At 37.1% G+C, this 26,462-nt stretch overlaps 1 protein-coding gene across 1 annotated transcript; it reads right to left on the bottom strand.

The window, feature by feature from the left end:
- Nucleotides 1-4,565: 4,565 nt before the first annotated feature.
- Nucleotides 4,566-10,134, bottom strand: LOC132639760 (uncharacterized). Its single transcript, XM_060356183.1, has 4 exons — nt 9,562-10,134; nt 9,351-9,477; nt 9,019-9,236; nt 4,566-5,438 (listed from the first exon to the last, which is right to left on the bottom strand). Exons 1-4 carry the CDS (start codon nt 10,132-10,134, stop codon nt 4,566-4,568), a joined length of 1,791 nt encoding a protein of 596 aa, XP_060212166.1.
- Nucleotides 10,135-26,462: the final 16,328 nt, after the last annotated feature.

The following is a 26,462-nucleotide window of genomic DNA, read 5'->3' on the forward strand; positions in this document are numbered from 1 at the left end:
GATATTAAGACTTTGTTTAAAATCTTAATGATTAAGACCTTAGACTATTAAGTGCATAGATCTTAATGTAAACAAATGCACTTAATAGTCTAAGGTTTGAACCATTCAGATTCAGACCTCCATTAAGTCCAAACACATGAATGTGTATCTTGTTTGTTTGCATCTCTCTAATAGCTAAATATTTTTAAAGATATCAAATAATTAAAAGTAACAAATTTAAGATGTACGCTTATTAAATGGGGTGCTATGTTTATGAGATATTTTACACTTTTTGCCGTGCATTCTTAGTAGTGGTTTTCAACTAATTCAAATGCTTGCTATCTAGTTGAATGTTGGAATAAAAACTGGGTGAAAAAGGTAAAGTCGAAAGTTAAAAACTTCTTAGCATGTCGGTTTCTAGACAAGTAAAATATTACCAAAACATAAATGTTAATTGACCAAAATAGCCTTCAAATATTAAATGACTTTATACTCTTAATAAGCTCTAATCATTTTTTTTTTTTAATATGATTCTTAAACCTAAAAAGCTAGAAGAACGTTATGAATAATATTCTAGGGGCCTAAGTAATCCTATTAGTACAAGAACTTAACCCGCATAATAATTAAGGCCTAATCTTATGTCTTTACGTCTTTAACATACCAATTTTCATATAAATTTGAGTAAACTGATCTTCTTTTCTATCCTTAACTATGTATATTTTCTTAATTCTATTCCTTTTACTATAGTCCTACACGGAGCTTTAGTATCAATTACTTATTACATAAGGCAACGAGCATGAACTGTGTATGGCGACTAATTAATTCAGCATTCCATTAGTAAAATAACATTAATTAATTTTCCAATTCTAAAATCGAATATTAAGTTGTCGATTTCATACTTTAATTTTTGTTTGTCAAATACCTAGCAGTCTTATTTATAACTGGCTAAACATCTACGTGCAATAGAAAAGTTGATAGACCCATGCAATTAATTTATTAAAAATTTAAAATTTTCATCTACAGAGTAGTCTTAGATAAGATATGCTCAAAATGATATATTTTAGACTTTCAGTATGTATACAGTTATACTTCTCTATAGCAACCACCCTATAAAACAACATTTTACTATAATAAAAGTCAAGTTCTCTTCAGAACCGTTTTTTGTGTTATATTTTACTTTTTTATACTAATTATTTCTACTTGTAATAGCAGTAACAATCTTATAACAGTACGCTCTTTGTAGAATTATCTGTCTATGACAATTGCTTCTATAGAAACAAATTTTTTAAGAATACTAACAGTAACAGGTCTTAGATTCGACCAAATATTTTAAAATGTTAATTTGCTATTAAGAGATTGGAATAAATGAGACAAGCTACAAATGCTGATTTCCTCCGTCACTCTTGAAAGAATATAATTCACGTAGCTTTAAAATGTTTGCGTTAGATTTTAAATCTTTGTACATATATATAGTTATGAATTTACTAATAATGTATTTTCTTTAACTTTTAATTAGTGAAATATACATATATTTTGAGACTTTTTAATTTAAATATTTTTTAAAACTTTTATAACATTAAAATTTTAATGTTGTTAACATTGATTTTCAACATTTAAATGATTGTTGCATTTGTACATCAACATTAATTTTCAGTATATCATGAAAATAAATAATATATGGTCACTAGCTCAATTCCTAATGTTGGATTATTTTAGTCATAACACATTATTTCACGATGGTAAAAATATAAAGGATGTATACCAAAAATAACATTTTAATGAAAACTATACGATCAAATAATATTTTTGTTCCTATGAAATAAATAATATGTAATTTCAAATAACATTACCTGACATTTATTATGATTGATAGGGGATAATGTGTCAAGCACGTTTATAGAGACTTGTTATTTTAAAGGCGAACTTAGAGATATAATTACCTTCTATGAGGATCTTATCATTAGTACCTACCATTTTTCAAATTACAATTCGTAGCTTACGTTTAAGCAAAAGTTATTTATTTCGCGTGTATTTAGACGAGACTCTCCCCTTGCCCGCCCAGGTTCGAACCTAGCCAACAACATTACTTTTCTTACATATTTTTCCTAGCTTCTTCTCCTTATATTTTGAATGTATTTTCGTCATATGTATTTGGCTCATATTGTATTTCATATGTATTTGATGTAACATGTATCTGATGTCACGTGTAATTAAACTTTATTTGAATGTATGTCATATGTATTTGGCTCATATGTCTTGTATCCCATATGTATTTGAGCTTCTTGTCTTGCATCTGAATGTATTTGGCTTCATATACACTCATCTCATATGTATTTGTGCTTCTTGTCTTGTATATGAAATGTATATGAAGACAAATACATTAATTCGTCAATTTTTTCCCCCAAGGTTTATATGAAAATAAAAATCTACCCATATTATTTAGTATGGTTATAGGTTCATATAAAACCCATGCATTTATAGGAAAAAAAAATACAAATATTCGATTCAGTTTGACTCGTTTCTCGATATTTTATGGCCAAAAAAAATGTTCATCAAAAATAAAATATTTTCTTGGAAGCTCCAATTGGGTAAGTCTAATTATTTTGTCGAGAAGAGGTTAAATGGAAATTACCGTTGTTGTTGTTGTTTTTTTTTTTTGAGTTTCACACTCCAATATTATCTGTTCCTTTTTCCTACCTAAACTATCATCATCTATGTATTAAAACATACTACCTCAATTATCAGTTGTTCCCTTTTCCTACCTGAAAATCCTAAATCCTATCAATATCAAATTGGAAAAGAGAACAACCGATAATTGAGGTGTTTTTTAAGCACATAAATGGTGATAGTTTAGGTAAGAAAAAGGAACAATTGATAGTTCAGGTGTGAAACTCGCAAAAAAGTGATAATAATTCAACAGTGTTTTTGACCATTAACTCCTACTCCTTCCGTCCCAAAAAGATTATCTTACTTTCCTTATTAGTTTGTCCCAAAAAGATTGACACCTTTCTATATTTAGAAACAATTTAACTTTGTAGGATGATTTACAACGACAGAAATATTTAAGGCTTGTTTTGGACCACACATTTCAAAAGTCCTCCTTTATTCTTAAACTCCATGCCAAGTCATACTAAGACAATCTTTTTTGGACGGAGGGAGTATAATTTTGGTAATGAGTTTGTAATAGTGTTACACACTTCAATGGTCAATATTGAGTAATAGTGATCACATTTTTTATTTTTGGAACAGGCATTGATAGGTTATATTTATAGCATTGGGGATGGAGTTATTTGAGAAAACTTGTTCGCGAAAAGTAATCACCCAGTCTCTCTTAAACAGAGGTCTCGGGTTCGAGCTTTGGGTATGAAATTTTTTTTGGTAGGGAGTGCTCCCCCTGAATGGGGCCTTACGCAGCACAAATCCGGATATAATCGGGCTCCAATGCTGGTATCGGACACCGGGTGAAAAATTAAAAAAAAAAAAAAGTAATTGCCGAGCGGCTTATTTATTTCTAATATTTTTGGTAGAAAAAAGAGTGAAGCCCATGAGGTCTTTGCGCTATACGGGGTTTAAAAGATTGGAGTGCAGTAATAACCTCTGATTTTGTTAGAGGTGGTGTAAGTTGGGGCTATTCAAGGAGGAGGTGTGTGTGATGAAGGAGAAGGTTGAGACAATTTATGCCAAGTCGGCCTATAAAAATGAGAAAATTACAACCAAATACCATTCGGCCATCTACTTTACAAAGTATTTTACGCAGTGTATAGGTAGATATAAAGTATACTAAATATACATATGTTGTACACACCAATATATACAATATACATATTATATACATACCTATACAATCGAAGCGTATAGGCAATGTGTACTTTGGTCATGTTTGGTAAACTAGATGGATGGTGATTACATTTAGGTAAGTTTCCCTATAAATATCTGATGGAGAATAACCGGGAGAGCCAGAAATGGCCATTGAAACAAACAGACTTGGAAGGTAAACGCACCCTCAAAGTCAGTGGCGGACCCAGGATTTCAGGGTCGTGGGTCACTCATTTTCTTTAACATGAGTTGCTAATGATGACATAATATAAATTCACAACTATTTGAATGCAACACTAAAAGAAAACTGCAACTAATATTATTATTACCAAAAGAGGCTTTTAATCACAAGTTTCATACAAAAGAAAGATTTCTAGTCAATAGTCACAAGTCCGATCCCAAAAAAAAAAAAGACTTAGTCTCAAGTTTGATCCAAAAAAAAAATGATTTCTAGTCAGTAGTCACAAGTCTGATCCCAAAATAAAAGACTTAGTCTCAAGTCTGATCCAAAAAAAAGGACTTGCAGTCACAAATCACAACTGCGCTCGACGACTTTTCATTTTCTGAAAATGATGAATAATATCATCATTACTTATAGTTGCAAATATCCCACGCTCTACATAGTAGACTAAACAACCATTTAATAATTCATCACTCATACTGTTGCGGAGTTCATTTTTGATGTACTTCATTGATGAGAAAGCTCGTTCCACAGAAGTAGTAGCAACAGGAAGAATAAGAGTCAACTTGATAAGCAAATAAACAAGTGGTCAGGTCTGGTGCAATTCTGATTGAACCAGTACTTTAGCAAGATCAGTAATCCCCTTCATATTGAAAAATCTCTTATCAGAACCTCGAACATACACTATGAAATCATCAAGCTGGAAGCTGAGATCTCGAAGCTTGTTGCTATCAAACTCATTCGGATAATATTCAGCCAACCTCATTACCTTTTTCTTATCAAAATTACCAAATGACTTAGCTAGATGTAAACAAGCCATACCAAGAAGTAAATCAGTACTAACAGTGTCGAAACAATTATTAAGCTCCTGAAGCAGCAAATCAATAACAGAATAAAAAATTCCAACACGAAAATGATGAGAATATATAACATCAAGAGCTCTACATTTCGACTTCCCAGGAATGTAGTTAGCATCCATCTTCGGAATAAATATCTCATGCTTATTACAAAAAGAAAGGGCATCATCCAGTAATGATTTCCATCCCCTATCCCTCATCATTTGCAATTCTTGCTTTGCAGTATTGAGCAGCCCCATAGCATTGATAATATCTTGATCCATCTTCTGTAACGAGCAGTTCAAATAATTTGTCTTCTTCAGAACTTTCAACATCAAGTGCAACATAAAAACAAAATCAAACCCCTTAATCTTATCCACAAGACTTTCAGCTGTAAGTCTATCGATATAATTTGGACACTCACATGCAGCAAATTCAAGAACATAAAGAATGGGTGGAAATATATCAATGAAGTTCTGTAATGTTTTATAATGAGAACCCCAACGAGTGTCACCTGGTCGTTGAAGCCCACATTCTTGATTTAGTCCCCGTCCTGTGTGCACTTCACCAGAAATGAGCAACTCTTCTAACTTTGCAGCTTGATGTTGTCTGAGCAAATCCCTACACTTATAAGATGCTCCAACAATATTCAAACATTAGTAACTGTACAAAAAAAATCATCCACATCTGAATTTTTCTTCACAAAAGCCACAAGTGTCAACTGCAATTGGTGAGCAAAACAATGAGTGGAATATGCAGATGGAGTATCACGCAAAATTAAACTTTTAAGACAATTTAGTTCTCCTTGCATGTTACTAGCGCCATCATAACCTTGTCCACGTATTTGGGATGGACTTAATGAGTGATCCGAAAGAAAAGAATAGATTGTTTCTGTCACGACCCGACTAGGGGCCGTGACGGGTACCCAGGTTAACCACCGAGCACCACTCATTCCCTTACTTATCAGGCTCATATCATAAGAAAATCATTTCTCATTTGAAAACATAATTACCTTTATATACATAAGCCCTTCGGCTATCAAAATAATACACACATACATATATACATATATACACTTATCAAATATGTGAGACCATACTATCCACACATACGTATCTACGAGCCTCTACTAGAATACTAGATATATGGACAGGACAGGACCCCGTCGTGCCCCAAAACATACATGTACATAAAATGGTAAATCAATGGCACCTCCGGACTAATGGAGTGCTTTCAAAACTCTACTTTTCGGCTTCTATAAATTTGGGTCGCCTCCCTGTCTATCTGTGGGCATGAACACAACGTCCAAGGAAAACGGATGTCAGTATGAATATTGTATTGAGTATGTAAGGCATGAATAAAATGAACATATTAGAAAAATCATAAGACATAAGATGTAGACATAACCTGCGTAACTTTTAAGGGAGGATACCTTTCATGCCTATATCATATATAATCACAGCACATGTATCATCATAGCGCATACATCATCGTATCATACATGTATCATAATACCGTATCTGCTCATACATATTAAACGTTATCTGCATTCGGCCACGTAGTGGCTCGACAATATCACATACATATTTTTCGGGCTTTTCCTACATATATCATGTACATATCTATATCATGTACATATCCATATCATATACATATTCATATCGTATATATGTTTATATCATATACATATTTATATCATATACATGTTTATATCATATACATACCTGGCCAACCAAGGCTTCAGGGTTACACATACCTGGCCCTACCAAGGCTTCAGGGTTATGTCTACCTAGCCTTACCAAGGCTTCAGGGTTATATCTACCTGGCCCTACCAAGGCTTCAGGGTTATATCTACCTGGCCCTACCAAGGCTTCCGTACCCAACTGCAGAGGTGCTCGCGCGTTACATATATATATATATATATATATATATATATATATATATATATATATATATATATATATATATATATATACATTCTACCTGGCCATATAAGCTCGAGGTTTCATAATAGCCATACATAGGCACATATATACATAAAAGCCCATAAATATCTTTAGCGTCGTCACTATTATCATCGTCACTATCAACATCGTCATTATTATCATCACATATATCTCATAAACTTATCATAACCTTTCATAGAGCATACATTTGGATTTAAAGACAATCTATGAGAATCGCATCGTATTCGTTGCATGAATTTCGTAATAATATCACATAATAGACTTTATAATCTCTAACTTAGGCTCATCATTATCATCATCGTATTCATGGTATATCTCCTACCTTAATCTCATATGGAACCCCTTATGAACATAGACTCGTAAGTTTTCGAAACATTGGTCATAGGATATGCATTAGAGCTTATAGACAATCTATAACAATGTAGGGTGACATAAGGTCGAGAACCCCCGATTCCTTTATGGAGCATTCATAAGCATTCTGCTCACCTTGAAGGAATTAGCATATAAGGTGAGTGTATTCAATGAACAACATCAATGGATCATAATATGGATCATTAGCCTTGTAGAACCATAATATTATAGGCCTTAGAATCTTTAGACTTAGACTCATCATCTTCATTATCGCATGCGTAACATACCTCTTATCTTATCCCATATGGCTGTTCATGAACATAGGCTCTTAGTTTTCCGGAAGGTAAGAAAGTCATGGAGAGGTAAGGGAATAATATTATAGGAATCATATAGGGATCATTAGCTTCGTAGGAATATCATATCACGAGCTTTATGACTTCTAGACTTAGATTCATAATCGGTATTGTCATGTTCGTAACGTATCTCTTTTCTTTATCTCATATGAAACTCTTTATACTCGTAGACTCGTCATTCCCGTTATGTAGGAAAATCATAGAAAAATAGGAGGATTCATGTCATATGAGTCATGCCTTAGAAATAAAGGACTAGCCTTACATACCTCTTTCGTTTAACAATTTCCATCGCTTGATTGTTCTCCTTCAATGCTCACGTTTCTACCTTCAAGAGAATTCGCATTCGCATTAGCTAATCGATTATATGAACGTGCTTACCAAAGCTAGAGAAAATTGGGCAGCATTTCCTTTGCTTATACAACCTCCCCCATATTGTATATCAACTCCCAAACATTTATAATAGCGTTCACAATATCATAACCAACAATATTCGTTCATCTACATTACCCTCATTTCACAATTCCACTTCAATTCATCCATAATCATGGTCATAGTATACTAGTATGTTTTGTTGCATATAACGCTTATCCCATGCCCTTAATAGCATTTATAACATAACCATGTCAAAACACATCAATAATCATGACTCAATTCAAGTTATCACCCAAAATGACACTATTCACGCTTTCATGACCCATTTTCTATACCCTTTTACAATCCAAGTGTTTCAACTTTCAAATACCTTAAACAACATGTAAATATCATAAAACTTACCTTAGATGGTGTAGGAATGAACCTTGGGTGGAAACTCCTCACTTGAGCAAAACCCTAGTTTCACCTTCACTTGGATTCCTTGTCTTGGATGAACTTTAATGAGTTTCATACACTTGATTCGCTTGGTTTTGATGTAGTTGATCACAAATATCCCTTGAATTCTTGTTGGAGAAGTGTAGAGAGATGTTTTAGACAGAAGGGGTGTGAAGGGGAAAATGAAATGAAATGAACTTGGATCCCTTATTAATATACAAAATCTGACCCGTTACGGATATACGGACCAACATACGGTCCGTATCTTTTATACAGGCCGTATGTCTTGCCATATGTTTGGTCCAGTGAGGGTTGCCCATCTTGGCTAAATATACCGCCTAACATATGGCCAGTATAATTTATACGGCCAATATATTGGGCCGTATAATGCCTAGCTGTTCCGATTTCGTTCTCGTCGACTCGTTTGATCTCCAACCTTATGGAACCTTCTTGACACTTGTTTATCACTTCATTAACAATCTAGGAGACGTTGTGACTCTTCTCAAAAGCATCATTAAGTCATCGTTAATTTGTTCTTTGTAAATCCTTTCTGATACATCTCGTATGTCTTGCCTCCTCTTGGCAAACTTTCTTTTCTTACTTTGAATGTCTTTGAAATCTCATTTAGAATCATCAAATGTTATTTATTAATCATCAAAACATCGCATACGTCGCGCCTTCGTTAGTCTATTCACTAAGCATGAACGAAAATTTTTTCGAGGTGTAACAGTTTCCTTCATTGATCGTGCAGATGTATCATTAACATGGACAATACCAACAAATCGCTCTATCACTTCGCCTTTTTTGTCAACATATCGTAGAACAAGTGCCATTTGCTCCTTGTGTGATATATCCTTCGATTCATCAACCATTATTCCGAAATAATCACCATCCAAGTCTTCAATAATAGCTTTGATTGTTTCTTTTGCACAAGCATCAACAATATCTTTTTAAATTTTTGGACAACACATCATTTCATTTTTTGGAGCATTTTGTAATATAATTCTTCCAACTTCCTGATCCATGGCTCCATACCATTGCAAAAGTTCAAGAAATATACCTCTATTTGTAGATGATATGCTATCATCATGACCACGAAACGGAAATCCTAATCTTAAGAGAAACCTTGCCACATCAATTGAAGCACCAAAGTAATGTCGAGATTCATTTTTGTCTTTCTCGTTACGCTTGTTAAAAGAAGTGTTAATTGATTGTTATTGATTTATCAAATCAATCATCATGTTGAAACACTTGTTGTGGATGCTATTTACCTCTGCAATTTGAGTTTTGAATCTTTCCTTAGCCTTGTTCCAACCCTTATAACCCTTTTTCGTAAAAGCATCTCCCATATTTCCATGAACATCATGCTCATTTTTAAACAAATAGCAACACAAACAATAAGCAGCATCTTTTGATATACTGTACTCTAACCTCTTGGAATGTCGACCTTTGAACCAACCAGGATGAAACTGACGCATTGTTTTTTTTTTCTTCCCAAACTGAGTTTTAGGAAAATCATGATTCATAGGCTGACAAGGTCCTTTTTTAATATAATATCTTCTAACTTCAACACGTATATTAGGGTCATATTCTGCAATAGGCCTTCTGTTTGCCGGGTCTGCTTTCAAATAATTGAAATTGATATTTGAAGGATTTGTATCCCTCTGAACTTCCGAAGGTATGGATGAAGCAACAGGTGGAATAGTAGAACTAGAGCTTGGTTGTCCACGTTTTAACCTGGTGACAAACTTATCCATCCGATTCACAAGATTTAAGACAATTCCTGCAAAACAAGATTCAATTAATACTCCTTTTAAATGTTGCATACAGAAAGAAAGAACCATTTCCAAATTTAGAAAGGAAAGAAACAAATATGCTCAGTTCCAGACAACAAAGAACACTAGTATTACAATTTTGCAAGTTCTATTATCAATTTATGCTCACGTTCGCTCTATTTTGTACTACAAAGCAATAGATTATGGATAGAGTATACTTTTTATTCTGCTTATTAAGAAAAAAATAGCACCAAGTGCTTGAAACAAGCTTTGGCTTTAATCCAATATCTATGTATTCTGTTATTCCAATGCAATTATTTAACATTCTTAGTTAATAATGGTTTATGTAAGTTGTATTTTTGTTGTTTGTAAATTCAGTGAAATGCTTAGTTAAAGTCTACTACTTAATTTGATCTCTCCTTGGATAGATATATCAAATGAGAACCACCATGAATGAAAATACAATTGCCTCATGGCAGACATGTTGAAATAGCTTTTCTGAAGTTATTTCATCCATCGTTCCAAGCTAAATTTATATGTAGCTTGGGATGAGTTTTCCCTCGTTCTCCCCAAAAGCCTCTCTTTGTTCATAAAATAGCTGGCCAAAAGCAATGCTTGTGAATCCATTAGCCTAGCGCTATTTTTATTCAGACCACTAGAAATGCACATGAGAAAAATTCAAAATCATGAGCCAAAAGTTCTTAGCCAAAAAACTAACAAACGAAAAAACACAAATTACACTATCCACAATTTGGTATTCAAATCAACAATATATGATTAGAAACGAGCCAACGATGAACCATTAGACGGAAGATTGGTGAGAAAATATAGAAGCCCTTAACTTGTAATGTGTAAGAACTAAGAAATAAACAAACATCATTAGAAAAATTAAATCGCCCAAAACCTTAATTCAAATTTTTAGCTCTTAAAAAATTAAAATACCTGTGTTCTGAGATTAGTGGACGACGATAATGAAAATAAAAAAACGAAATTGGAAAGAATAGGAGAAGAACTGAAGAAGATTGAAATTTGGTTTTGGGGATAAGGGTTTTAGTTGCGGTGTCTCTTGTTTGATTTTTGGGAAAGGTATAACCCTTTTACCTTTAATTTGATAAACTAAAAAGTAGGAAAAGTAAAATATTAAAATATACAAAGTCAACAAAAAAAGCAGTTTTATACTCCGTATATACTAACTCACAACGGCACAAGAAGAAAAGGAAGTAAAATCTCTAATTATGATTAGCTAAAAAATTAAATTGCTGGCACGGAGGTTCCAACATAGAACCTATGTGACCCGCCGAAACACTTAAGTTGGACCTGGAAACCAAAGCACCCACTAAACCTTTTGGTTTCCAGGGTGCTTTTTCAAATATTTATACCCATTTTTCATATAAGGACCAAAGCCCTTGACACCGAGTCTGAGGATTCTGAGAGAACGGTATCCGAGCACTCCAGCTCCAGCTGCACTGGGTAGACCAGGGCCTGCACTAGCCTTTATTTTTCTTTTGCCTTTTTGGCATGTTTTTATTTTTTAACTTTGTAGAAGTTTCGGATGTAAAAACCCTTCGTATATGGAATGTGCATTTTTCCTTCTGATTCTCTTTATTCTTTTATCGGAATGCTTGTTATGAATTTTTCTCTAATCGCTAATCCCTTTAAAGAACAATCAAAGGCTCGGTGTCATTTTTTCCAGATTGTGCCTAAATGTTAGGCTTTTCTCTTAGTCCGGTACATTTTGTCCGGGAATTTGATCGAGTGGTTTGCCCGTGGGACTTATTTATGCTCTGTGAATTCAGACATCTCCGAATCACATTAGGCATTTTAGGACCGATGGTTTTTGACCGCTTACTTGTCATAGATTAGGTTCGGACACCTGAATCCCTGCCTTATCAAATTTTGATATAGCAATCCCCATTCGAGGGTGTTATAAGATTTTGGCTCAGTTCAATGCGACCTTGATGCCTTTGTCGAGTTTCGACTATAGTCCATGGTGTAGGGTATTTAGTTAAAATGATGCCGAATTTCAGTGGTAATCACCGGTGTAGGGTGTTTAACGAGAAGACACATCCGAAATGAATTTTTAATAATCTTTATATTGCAAGTATTTGCATGTTCATGATATGAAGACTTCGTCCGTTTCCTTCTGTTTTTGCCGTAGCAAATACTAAGTGGTAAACGATTAGTTCTGATCATTTGGTCCTTACATCGAAACCTAATACAGAAGGTCCGATTTTGGACGAAGGTGAGAAATACAAAATTTCGAGGACTTCTCCGGGGTGGTACCCAACAGCGTTCACTTGCTTTGTTGAGCTGCTTCGTTTGCTATTTACCGGGATAAGCTTTGATGTGGGTATAGTAGTCCCCTAGCGTTTATCCGAGTTACATGATCGGGTAAGCACTATCAAGTCCCCACTCGTAGGATATACCCCCGAGTTTCCAGATACTTATCCTCGTTTTCATCAAGTAACACGTTGTACTTGTTGCCTCATTAAAAATCATGTCGGAAAACCCACTTCGGGACAAAACCATACTAGGGAAAAGAGTGCAACACAAGTTTTCAGACCTAACTTCATCCGGTATTCGAATTCCTGCAAAAAAGGAAAGATTAACAAAAAATAATCACAAGGGTAGGTGTACATACCTTAGCAGTAGTATCTCTTCAAATGAGCCACATTCCAGTTGTTGCACAATCGTTGTCCGTCCATGGATTCCAGCTAGTACGACCCTTTACCCGTTATTCTTGTTATCTTGTGCAGCCCTTCCCAGTTCGGACCCAACTTTCCGTTGTTGGGATTCTTGGTGTTCAAAGTAACTGTCCGAAGCACCAAGTCCCCAACTTGGAAATGTTGAAAATTGGTCCTCCGGTTGTAGTACCTTTTCATTCTCTGTTTCTGGGCTGCAATACGGACCAATGCATTTTCGCGGAGTTCGTCCGTGAGGTCGAGTTTTATGGCCATGGCCTCCTCGTTTGACCCACCGGTGGCATATCTGAATCGGAGGCCCGGTTCACCGGCTTCTACTGGGATGAGGGCTTTGGCCCCGTAGACCAATGAGAAAGGCGTTTCTCCCGTACTTGATTTTGATGTGGTTCTGTAAGTGATGTTTCAACGTTTCAATTCTTTTGCTTAAATTTTGAATTATTGTTTTATTGGTGGATTTCTCCTGTCCGTTTGCACTTGGGTGATACGGAGTTGATACAATCTCTTGATCTTCAACCCTCCGAGAAAATTACTGACCTTGCTACCAACGAATTGAGGACCCTTATCACAAGTTATTTCAGCCGGGATGCCGAAACGACAAATAATGTGGTCCCATATGAAGTCAATAACCTCCTTTTCTCTAATCTTTTTAAAAGCCTGCGCTTCAACCCATTTGGAGAAATAGTCACTCATAAATAAAATAAAACAGGTTTTACCTGGTGCCATGGCAAAGGACCAACAATGTCCATCCCTCACTTCATGAAAGGCCAAGGTGATATCACCGGGTGTAGCAACTCCCCGGGTTGATGGATCATCGGGGCATGCCTTTGACACCCATCACATTTCCAGACAAAATTCTTCGAGTCCTCCTCCATCCGGTTCCAGTAATAACCGGCTCTGATAATTTTTCGAACTAAGCCATCTGCATCGGAGTGATTACCGTAGGTACCCTCATGGACCTCTCTCATCACATAATCAGTTTCTCTAGGACCCAAACACTTAGCCAGGGGTCCGAAGAAATACCATCGATACAATTGATCATCTATTAAACAAAATCGTGCTGCTTTTGTCCTTAGTGACCGTGATTCTTTTGGGTCCCTCGGGAGCTTTCCATCTTGCAAGTAGTCGATATATTTGTTGTGCCAAACCTAAGTTAGACCCATTGCGTTTATTTCAACATGCCCGTTTTCTACCGCCGAATTCAATAACCGCACTATGGTTCCGGGGTTGATTTCCTCCCCTTCGACCAAAGAGTCCAAATTGGCCAATGTGACGACTTTGTTGTTCTGCTCCCTGGGTACATGCTACACTGTCCACTCTTTAATCCGGTGTAGTATCACTTGAGTTTTCTCCAAATACCTTTGCATTCGTTCATCCTTAACCTCAAAGACACCATTCACTTGGTTAACGACCAAGAGAGAGTCGCATTTTGGTTCTATTATTTCGGCCCCCATACTCCGAGCTAATTCCAAACCTGCAATCATAGCCTTATACTCGACTTCATTATTAGTCAATTTAATAGTTCTAATCGACTGTCTAATGGCATCCCCGGCGGGGGTTTTAAGGACGATGCCTAGCCCGGAACCTTTTAGGTTGGAGGTTTCGTCTGTGTGTAAAGACCAAATACCCGAAGCCTTTCCCGAGGTGAGCAGAAGCTCTTTCTCAACCTCGGGGATCATAGCAGGGGTAAAATCTTCCACAAAATCGGCCAAGATTTGAGACTTAATGGCCATCTGGGGTTTATATTCGATATCATATCCGCTAATCTCTACGGCCCATTTAGTCAGTTTACCCGACAATTCCGGCTTATGCTTGATATTCTTTAGAGGATAAGTAGTCATTACGCATATCGGATGGCATTGAAAGTAAGGTTTGAGCTTCCTTGAAGCACTTACCGAAAGTAAGGTTTGAGCTTCCTTGAAGCACTTACCAATGTCAAAGCTAACTTTTCAAGGTGGAGATAACGGGTCTCCGCATCCCCAAAAGTTCTACTCACATAATATATAGGAAATTGCGTACCTGATTCTTCTTGGACCAAAACACCACTTACCGCTACGTCGGATACGACAAGGTAGAGAAACAACAGTTCATCTGCCTTCGGTGTGTGCAACAGAGACGGGCTGGACAAGTATCTTTTTAATTCCTGTGTTGCACCCCGGAAAAAAATATTCTATTAGCATATAAATGAATAGACTAACAAAGGGAATGACGTATACGATGTTTTAGTAAGTAAGAAATAACATTTGATGATTCTAAATGAGATTTCAAAGATGTTTGAGGTAGGAGACGAAAGTTGTTAAGGAAAGTAAGGTATATGTTGCGTGTCGGGCAAGATTTATAAGTATCGAATTAATGATGGTTTAATGATGTTTGGGAGAAGAGTTATAATGCCCCTTAGATTGTTAATGAAGTGTTAAACAAGTGTTAAGAAGGTTCCATAAGGATTTGAGATCAAACAAAGTGACGAGAACAAAATCAGAGAAAAGATACATTATACGACCAATTATACGGTCCGTATAATGGTCCGCAGAATCGTCACAGTGAAGGCCCCTCACTGATGGGATTATACGGACCGTATAAAATTATACGGACCGTATAATATGCCGTATAATGGTCACAGAAGCGAAATGTTGATGGGGTGATTTCACGGTCACTTATACGGATCGTATAAGTTTATACGGACCGTATAAGTGTCCGTATAATTTCCCGACGGGTCAGATTTTCCAAATATAAATATAAGACCCCATGTTATTATTTTCATTTCCCTAACTTCTCCACTTCTCTCTAACCCTCTAGAATATTCCACACACTTCTTTTACAAGAATCTAAGACTAAACAAGAATCAACTTCTTCAAACCAACAAAATCAAGTGTATGAGACACATTAAAGTTCATCCAAGCCAAGGAATTCCAATGGAAGTGAACTAGAGTTTTGGTGCAAGAGAAGTATTTTCACTCAAGGCTTATTCCTACACTATCTAAGGTAAGTTTTATGATCTTTTCATGTTGTTTAAGGTATTGAGAAGTTGAAACACTTAGATTGTAGAATGATATAGAAAATGAGCCACAAAGATAGGAATAATGAGATTTTGAGTAGTAGTTTGGAGTGAATCATGAATATTGATATGTTGTAATTGTAAGCATGTTATGAATGACATTTAGAACATGCGATAAGCATTATATGTGAGAAAATGCAATAGTGAACTATGACCACGATTATGGAGGAATTGAAGTGAAATTGTGAAATATGGATAATGTTGATGAATGATGATTGTTGTTTATAATATTGTGAATGTTGTTATGGACATTTGGGAGTAGATATGAGGAATGAGAAAAGTTGTACACACAAAGGAAATGCTGTCCAATCTTCTCCAGCTTTAGTAAGCACGTTTATATAATCGATTGGCTAATATTGATGTGAATTATCTTGAAGGTAGAAACGTGAGTGATAACGTCCAAATACACTCCTCAAAGAGAAAGTGTACACGGTCGTATGCAATATATTTACCCAACTATGAGTCGGGGTCGATCCCACAGGGAACAATATGCTAGGCGATTAAGAAAGTAAGGAACTTTCACCAACTACGCTAAAGCCAAACGATGGATAATATTTAGGTTTTTGAGAAATATTATAACTAATGCGGAAATGTAAACTAACCTAGAAAGCGAGTAAAATGATCAATGGCCACAAGTTTGGATACAAAGGAAATTACACTCAAGTAACGATCCAATGTATTTCACGATTTTACAACTAAGAACGGGTTTGTGTCAATAGATAATGATATCTAAAATCTCATTGAAAGTCTTCCAACCAAATCAATGAATTTCACTCTAAGCTTTTCCAAGCCTTAGAGTGTGATATTAGGCACAATCAATCTAACCTCAAGTAACTATCCTCTTCCGAGCTCAAGTTATTAGATGAGTTTAATGACCCAAATTCTTGTTAATTAATCTTTCCCAACCTAGATTTCCTTTTCCAAGCTCAATCTAAGTAAATGGGTGAGTCCTAGGGTTAGCTAATCCCTTTGGAAACATTCAAGAACGAGATTAATTAAATCAACAAAGACCCACTTCAATAGCAATAAGAACCATTCAATACATAAGCACAACAAGAGTTTCAAACCAAACTTTAATCAAGAATACTTACATAAACGAGATTCAAGTTATGGAATAGAAAGCTACACACTTAGATATACAATACAAAGCAAGGAATTGAAGAAATGAATTAAAGGCTTAAGAAATACTCAACCAAATCTTCAAATCTTCAACCCCAAAGTGTGGTGTAAATACTAGTCTCCAAACTTGATGAAAAACTGCCAAAGATGAACTGAAAATTTGCCCTAGTTTTCTATTTATATGAACTGGAATGGAAGAAATCGGCGAATCCCAGGTTCTGGTCGAAAACGCTCATAATTACTTCAGTGCGATCGCGCCACGAGACAGCGCGATCGCGTTCATGACGTCAGCGTCCCCTGTCCCTCAATCGCGATCGCGGTTTGAGTCGACGCGATAGCGTGTCATTTAAATAGCGCGTGGGCGCGGTCGCGTGAAGTCTCGGCGCGGTCGCGTGGAATTAATTTCGTGCTATGGCGCGATCGCGTGAGTACACGGCGCGATCGCGCAGAGTAATTTTCCGCGAAATTTTCCAGAACTTCCAGTTATCCCCAGTTTTGCAACTTTTTTGCTTGTTTTCCACACTTAGGCTCTAGGGACCTCATATAACCTGAAACATGACAAAAACCACGTAAAATAACACAGACTTGCTCAAAAACAAGTAAAACTTATAGTTAAAAAGCATCGATTATGGTGTAAATTCACGCCACATCAGTGAGCGTTGAAGAAGAACCATCAAGCGATTGAATTGTTAAACAAAAGAGGTATGTAAGGCTAATCCTTTCCTTCTAAGGCATGACTCCTATGACATGAATCTTCCTATTTTTCCCATTATCTTCCTAAATAACGGAAATTATGAGTCCACAATTATAAAGAGCTACATACACATATGATGAAGAAAAGAGATACGATACGAGCATGATAATGACGATGATGAGTCTAAGTATAAATAATCCTACAGTAAAATAAGATGTCCATGAAGCTAATGATCCTAAGTATGGATCCATTGATGCTTTTCTTTGTGTGCACTCACCTTAAAATGTTAGTCCCTCAAGGTGAGATCTGATGATTATGATTACTCAATAATATAATTGGGGGTTCACGACCTTATGTCACCTCGATATAGCCATAGTTGCCTTCAAGCTCTAATGTATGTTTTGATGATAAATGTATAATGATGCTAAGTTATGATAAGGTCATGATGTGCCTATGAGATGTCTAATAATAATAAGTTTATGTTGACTATATGACGATACGATTCCACCGCGCCTAGTTGGCCGGGCATGTCACCGCGAAGGCGGGCTGCTATGTTACACCGAGCCTAGAGGGTCGGGCATGAAACCACTAGTGGGCGACATATGATGGTTACCCGGATGAGGGTTAACGATGATGAAATATATGCTACGATGATGTATGCGCTATGATGATACATGTACTAAGATTATATATGATATATGTATGAAATGTATCCGTCCCTAAAAGTTACGCAGCTTATATCTTTATCTTATGTTTTATGATTTCTCTATTATATTCATTTCGTTTATGTCTTACATACTCAGTACAATGTTCGTACTGACGTCCGTTTTCTTTGGACGCTGTGTTCATGCCCACAAGTAGACAGGGAGATGATCCAGACTCGTAGGAGCTGTTAGCTGACTTGAGAGCACTCCATTGTTCCGGAGGTGCCATTGACTAATTCTTTTGTGTATATATATCTATTTTGGGCACGAGGGGCCCCTGTCCCGTCCATATATCTAGTACTCTAGTAGAGGCTCGTAGATACGCATGTGTGGGTAGTATGGTCTCATGATTTTTCCCGCGTGTATATATATATATATATATATTGATAGCCGAAGGGCTTATGTATATAAAAGTAATTATGTTTCAAAGTGAAAAATGATTTTCCTATGATTTGAGTATAAGATTAATGAATGGACGCTTGATGTGTACGATGGGTAATGTTATGAGCGGTGCTCGGTGGTTAGCCCCGGGTACCCGTCATGGCCCGTAGTCGAGTTATGACAAAAGTGGTATTAGAGCAGTTCATCCTAGGAAGTGTCTACAAGCCGTGTTTAGTAGAGTTTTTTTTATGGTGTGTTGTGCGCCACACTAATAAACAGGAGGCTACAGGGCATTTAGGAAAAATGACCATCTTTCATCTTAAGAAATCATGCGATAGAGCTGTATTATAAGATTTTCTCCTCCTTAATAGTGTGCTATGATTTCAGAAATGCCGCCAAAGGAAAAAGTTACAGCTTCCCAGAAAGGCAAGACTACGATGAAAAGGCGGGTAGAAAGAGAGCCGCCAACGAATGTAGAAGAGGGCGAATCACATAATGAGGCTCCATCTAATACTTCCTCCACTTAGCCCAATTTAGAAGAACAAGAGGGAGCTTCAGCTCCAGCTCCTATGCCTCCAGTTCCTCCACCGGCTACTTCGGGTCAACAAGTGACCGAGGCTATTCATCTGTTGACGCAGTTAGTTGCCGCCCAGGCATAGCGGCAGAATACGGGTCCAAGTGATCGAGCAGCTAGTACTAGAGCCCGTGATTTCATGAGTTTGAATCCTCCGGAATTTTTCGGGTTAAAGTCGAATGAATAACTGCAAAGTTTTATTGATGAAATGTTGAGAACATTGAAGATTATTCATGCCTCCGAAACTGAATCTATGGAGTTGGCATCTTATAGACTCTGAGATGTGGCGGTATTATGGTACAATAATTTGATATTATCAAGAAAAGAGAATGCGCCTCCCCCCGTTTGGCAAGAATTTGTAGATGCCTTCATCCGCCACTATTTTCCACCCGAGGTCCGTCGAGCTAGAGCGGATAGGTTCTTAAATCTAAAACCAGGAAATATGAGTGCCCGAGAGTATAACCTTTAGTTTAATTCATTGGCTAGATAAGCCCCGACTACGGTGGCCAACATGGGGGATAGAGTGCACAGATTCGTGAGTGGATTAGGGCCACATTTGTTCAAGGACTGCTTGACGGCTTCATTGCAAGATGGGATGGATATTTCCCGTATTCAATCCCATGCCCAGAATTTAGAATGACAACAATATCCGCAAAGGGGTGATCATGATATTGATAGAGAGAAAAGCAAGAGGGTCAGATCTATGGGGGCAGGTAGTGATTATAGAGGGAGATCAAGGTAGGCATATTCTAGACACTCAGGCCAGTCGGCGACTAGTGCACCTCTAAGATTTGCAGGTAGGAGATTTGAACGCTCCATTCCTTCAGGAGAGGGTCAGAGTTCGAGAGCTTTAGGTTCTCAGTTTGGGGTGATCATAGTCAGAGAAGACCACCAGTGTCGCGATATAGTCAGTGTGATAAATTACATTCGAGGCCATGTCGTTAGGGCACAGATGCTTGCTATGTTTGTGGACAGACTGGGCACTTGATGCGTGATTGTCCCACGAGGTATGGTAGAGGTGGGGTTCAGCCCACAGGATCAGCAACTGGTCCCTCTTCGGTGCGCCTGGTGGGGCAGACTCCCCAGATCCCAGCAGGTCGAGGTAGAGGCAGAGGGGGAGCATCTACTTCAGGTGCCACTTAGCCCCGTATGTATGCTTTAGCCGGACGACAGGATCTTGAGTCCTCCCCGGATGTGGTTACAAGTACATTATTCGTATTTTCTCATGATGTGTATGCATTGATAGATCCGGGTTCTACCCTATCTTATATTACTATGTATGTTACTGGTCGTATTGGGGTGAAATCTGATCCAATTAAACCTTTTGAGGTATCTACTCCGGTTGGTGATCCCGTGATAGATAGACAAGTGTATAATAATTGTGTAATTGTGATATGCGACCGCCAGACTAAAGCTGATTTAGTTGAGCTAGAGATGTTAGATTTTGATGTGACTATGGATATGGATTGCTTGGCCTCATGTTATGCTAATGTTGACTGCCGAATGAAAGTAGTTCGATTTCAATTTCCGGGAGAGCCCGTGCTTGAATGGAAGGGTAATACAGCATCTCCAAGAGGTAGGTTTATTTCCTACCTTAAGGCAAGAAAGACGATAGCTAAGGGCTATATTTATCACTTAGTCCGAGTTCATGATACCGAAGCAAAGTCGTCAACTTTTCAATCCGTTCCGGTAGTGAATGAATTTCCGGATGTATTTTCAGATGAACTTCCAGGTCTCCCACCGGAAAGAGAGATTGATTTTTCCATTGATGTGTTGCCGGACACCAAGCCTATTTCTATTCCTCCTTACCGAATGGCTCCAGCAGAATTGAAAAAGCTAAAGGCACAGTTGAAAGATTTGCTTGAGAAGGGGTTTATTAGACCCAGTTCATCACTGTGGGGAGCACCAGTCCTATTCGTGAGAAAGAAAGATGGTTCCCTATGAATGTGCATCGATTGTAGGCAGTTGAATAAGGTGACGATAAAGAACAAATATCCTCTTCCGAGAATTGATGATTTGTTTGATCAACTACAGGGTGCCAAGTGGTTTTTCAAAATAGACTTGAGGTCAGGTTATCACCAAGTGAGAGTTAAAAAATAAGATATTCCCAAAACAGCTTTCAGAACGAGATATGGCCATTATGAATTCCGGGTGATGTCGTTTGGGTTAAATAATGCTCCGACAGTGTTCATGAATTTGATGAATAATGTATTCAGGCCTCTCTTAGATTTATTAGTAATAGTATTCATTGACGATATTCTGGTATACTCTCGCACAGAATCAGAACATGCTGACCATTTACGTATTGTTTTTGGAATTCTTTGAACTCGAGAATTATATGCTAAATTTTCAAAGTGCGAGTTTTGGCTGAATTCTGTGACATTCTTAGGTCATGTTATTCAGATGATGGAATTCGAGTTGATACTCAGAAAATTGAAGCCGTAAAGACTTGGCTAAGGCCTACGACGCCCACAGAAGTCCGTAGTTTTTTGGGATTGGCAGGTTACTATAGAAGATTCGTAGAAGGATTTTACTCTATTTCACCCCCATTGACGAAGCTAACCCGAAAGTCAGCTAAGTTTTAGTGGAATGATGCTTGTGAACGCAGCTTCCAAGAGTTGAAAGACAGATTAACCTCAGCCCCAGTCTTGACACTCCCAGAAGGGCCAGATGGCTATGTTGTACATTGTGATGCTTCCGGTGTTGGGTTAGGATGTGTGTTAATGCAGCACGGTAAAGTCATTGCTTATGCTTCGAGGAAGTTGCGGAAACATGAAAAGAACTACCCAACTCATGATCTCGAATTGGCTGCAGTTATTTATGCATTAAAATGTGGAGACATTACTTTTATGGCGTGCATGTTTATATCTATACAGATCACAAGAGTCTTCAATACATTTTCAAACAGAAGGAGTTGAATCTGCGGCAGAGGCGGTGGTTAGAATTATTGAAAGATTATGCTGTGAGTATTTTATACCACCCAAGAAAGGCAAATGTAGTAGCTGATGCGCTTAGCCGCCGATCGATGGGCAGCCTATGTGAAGTTCCTACGGAAAAGAAAGAATTAATTCGTGAGCTCCACCAACTAGCTAATCTTGGAGTACGTCTAATTGATTCAGGTAGTGCAAGAATTGGCATTAATAATCCCACAATTTCGTTCTTGAATATGGAAGTGAAAGAGCATCAATATGAAGATCCTCAGTTGAGCCGCTACAGAGACACATTTCATGAAAAAGAGAAGTCTCCATTTGAAACTTCTATATATGGAATTCTTAGATACCGAGGCAGGCTATGTGTTCCGAATGTTGCAGAATTGCGCCGTCAAATTCTAGAAGAAGCTCATTATTCTCGGTATTCTATTCACCCAGGTGCAACAAAGATGTATCATGATCTCAAGTTGAAATATTGGTGGGATGACATGAAGAGAGACATAGCAAAATTTGTAACTCAATGTCCAAATTGCCAGCAAGTGAAAATCGAACATCAAAAGCCAGGAGGATTATTGCAAGTAATAGAAATCCCTACTTGGAAATGGGAAGTAATCAACATGGATATTATTGTGGGGTTATCTCGTTCCCGAGGCAAGTATGATTCCATATGGGTGATCGTGGACAGACTCACGAAAGCAGCTCATTTTCTTCCTGTTAGAACCACATACTCAGCAGAAGATTATGCAAGGTTGTATCTCAAGGAGATTGTGCGACTCCATGGTAGTCCGATATCCATTATCACAGATAGAGGAGCACAATTTACAGCCAAGTTATGAAAATCTTTCCAAGAAGGTCTAGGTACTCAAGTAAAGCTTAGCATGGCATTTCATCAACAAACTGATGGGCAGGCCGAACGTACTATTCAGACCTTGGAGGATATGCTGAGAGCATGTGTTTTAGATTTTGGTGGTAGTTGGGATGGCCACTTACCTCTAATCGAGTTTGCATACAACAATAGCTATCATTCCAGTATCCAAATGACTCTGTATGAAGCTTTATATGAAAGGAAGTGTAGATCCCCAATTGGATGGTTTGAAATAGGAGAAGTACAGCTAATAGGCCCTGAGTTAATTCAACAAGCAGTAGAAAAAGTCAAGGTGATCCGAGATCAATTATTGACAGCCCATAGTCGCCAAAAATATTATGCGGACAACCGCCGGCGAGACTTAGAATTTCAGGTTGATGATTGGGTATTCATAAAGGTGTCACTAATGAAAGGAGTGATGAGATTTGGTAATAAAGGAAAGTTAAGTCCTCGATACATTGGACCCTATAAGATTATCCGCAAGGTGGGTCAAGTAGCATATGAATTGGACTTGCCTCTAGAACTTGAATTAGTCCATCCAGTTTTCCATGTCTCAATGCTCCGCAAGTGTGTTGGAGATCCTACGAGGATTGTTCTAATAGACGATTTTCAAGTGACAGAAAAGCTAGTCTATGAAGAAGTGCCCATTGCTATATTAGACAGGCAGGTACGGAGACTTCGGAATAAGGAAATAGCCTCAGTTAAAGTCCTATGGCGAAATAACAACCAAGAAGAACTGACTTGGGAAGCAGAAAAGAGTATGAAATCCAAATACCCGCACTTATTTCAGCCCCCAGAAGAGATCCACGATGAAACATCGAGATTGTGAGGTATGTATGTTTTTTTTATGCATATGGGTCGTGTTGTGGCCCTGTGAAGCAATGTTATTATAGGATATTGTGACAGGATGGTAGTGTCATATTACAGGAAAAACTCTGGCGAAATTTTCGTAGAATTCCCGAGTGCTTAACATTCGAGGACGAATGTTCCAAAAGGGGGAAGAATGTTACACCCCGAAAAAAAATCGTTAACATATAGTGAATAGACTAACGAAGGGCATGACGTATACGATATTTTAGTAAGTAAGAAATAAAATTTGATGATTCTAAATGGGATTTCAAAGACGTTTGAAGTAGGAGATGAAAGTTGTTAAGGAAAGTAAGATATATGTTGTGTGTCGGGCAAGATTTATGAGTATCGAATTAATGATGGCTTAATGATGTTTTGGAGAAGAGTTATAATGCCCCTTAGATTGTTAATGAAGTGTTAAACAAGTGCTAAGAAGGCTCCATAAGGATTTGAGATCAAACGAAGTGACGAGAACAAAATCGGAGAAGAGATAGATTATACGACCAATTATACACTACTACAAAAATGGTCTTTAGCGGCAATATATTTCCCCTTTAGCGGGAATAAATATTGCCACTATCACCTTTACCGATAATTTTTTATTTGCCGCTGTATCCAGCGTCGCTAAAAGCTTTAGCGGCAATTCTGCTGAATGCTGGTAAAGACACAAATTATTGCCGCTAAAGGGCGTTACTTTTAGTGGCATTGATTTACCGGCAATTACAATAGCCACTATATCACTTATAGAAATGTGCTTAGCTTATACATACTACAGCCTTTACTATTGCCGGTAAAGACCCATTATTTGCCAGTGATGGAGACCTCTTTTAGCGGCAAATGTAATGACTACTAAAACTATTCTTGCATTAGCTTTTATTTATGTCTTAAATGGCTTTTGTTATAGCAGAACAAATTTAAACACAAATATATAAAAGTTCGTAATAAAGCATGCACCATTCTTGAAATAAAAATATATTTTATTAAATTCATAGAAAAAAAAAACAACTTCCAATCCACAGTTTCAACGTTTCAACAACATAAGAGGAAAAATAAATCATTTGAATCTAATGTCATTTCAAGCCCTGCAAATATATCGCTGTAGCTCGTGATCATACTGAATGTCTCCCACCTGAAATTCCAGCTTGAAGATTCATTTGCGCACCAAAAAGATGGACTAAATTGCATCAGATTAAGTTGCAACCAAGAACTCATTCAACTTACAACTCCAATCTTCCCTAAATATTGTAACTTTCAACCAACCTTTGAAGAGTCTCATCAAACTAAAGTTGTACTCCAAAAGCTGTCAAAAAGAGCTTCGCAGAATGAACACATCCACTTTCATTGCAGAACTACCAGTTGTCCTCACAGAACCAACCATGTTTGAAGCTAAAAGATTCCAGAAGCAGCCATAGACCAAAGAAAGCAACATCCCTGATTCTTGTTAATGGAACAGTTGTATGGAATTTTTCTTTGAAAAAGAAGGCAGGCACAGATGCATCCTGCGGATTACAAGTACTTCGTCACATAATAAAAACAAAACTTTTCTAAGTAACTCAAAATAATACTAAGTGCCGAGTTATAGACCAAGACAATGATGGACTCATACGCATAAAGTACATCACAAGAATTTTTTTACAATGCCGAGAAGCCAGGAGATAGTCTACTGCTTTTGTGTGACTTAATACTTGAAAACTTCACGGTGAGGATGAAAACAATAGTGCTTGTGTACAAACTTAGAGAAATGGAAATATGCTATCAAAACAAGTACTAATTTAATTGATGTAGCATGCTAAATCTATTGTGATCAAGCTGGCATTTAGTGCTTTAAATCAACAAGTAAAGGAAAAAAGAAATTAGTTAGTACTTACTTTTGATACTAATTCAAATTGCCTTGCTTTGTCAGAACATTGCCACAATGGAAGTCTGTATCTAGATAAAAGATATTGCAGCGTAATTAACCTTATCATTTCTGTGCTAGTTGAGAGAAAAATGAACAAATCAGAGTTAAATCAAAATTTAAAAGTATTAACTCATTTGATGATATAAAAGGGCATGAAACATGTTAGCACAAGATCAAAGCATCAATAACTGAAAAAGCAAAAGATCATTAATATTTTCTGCCTGAATATGCCAATATGTCTGTACTAGTGAAGGAAAAAGGATTAAGAGAAAATCTGACATAAGAGAATATGGAATCAAACTTCAGTTTCAAAGGGAATCACAATCCATAAGACACGTGTGAGAATTAGTGGACTCTATTCAGCACCTTTGTGTTTCAAATCAAAATTAATTATTTATCCAAAAGCCTCATTAAACGAAGAACATATAAGCATTAATGGACGCAACACATGAATCTGACCAGATATTTAGAGAAAAGGCACAAAATTCTATGGAATACCATTGTATTTTATTAGCGAGTGAGACCACTTGAGAATAAGGTATTATAGACAAGATGGAATACTCTAGCAATATTGGACTTCTAGGCTTGAGTGCTTACGTATCAAACACATGAATTTCGTTACATAGA

The sequence above is a fragment of the Lycium barbarum genome, chromosome 5 (assembly GCF_019175385.1).
Source record: "Lycium barbarum isolate Lr01 chromosome 5, ASM1917538v2, whole genome shotgun sequence".
NCBI lineage: Eukaryota > Viridiplantae > Streptophyta > Magnoliopsida > Solanales > Solanaceae > Lycium > Lycium barbarum.

Coding starts and splice junctions, on each gene's coding strand:
- LOC132639760 (XM_060356183.1), bottom strand. CDS start 10,134: ATGGTTCTTTCTTTCTGTATGCAACATTTAAAAGGAGTATTAATTGAA. Junction 9,237..9,350: donor CATATCATCTACAAATAGAG/GTATATTTCTTG, acceptor AAATTTAAAAAG/ATATTGTTGATGCTTGTGCA. Junction 5,439..9,018: donor CACGATCAATGAAGGAAACT/GTTACACCTCGA, acceptor GCATCTTATAAG/TGTAGGGATTTGCTCAGACA.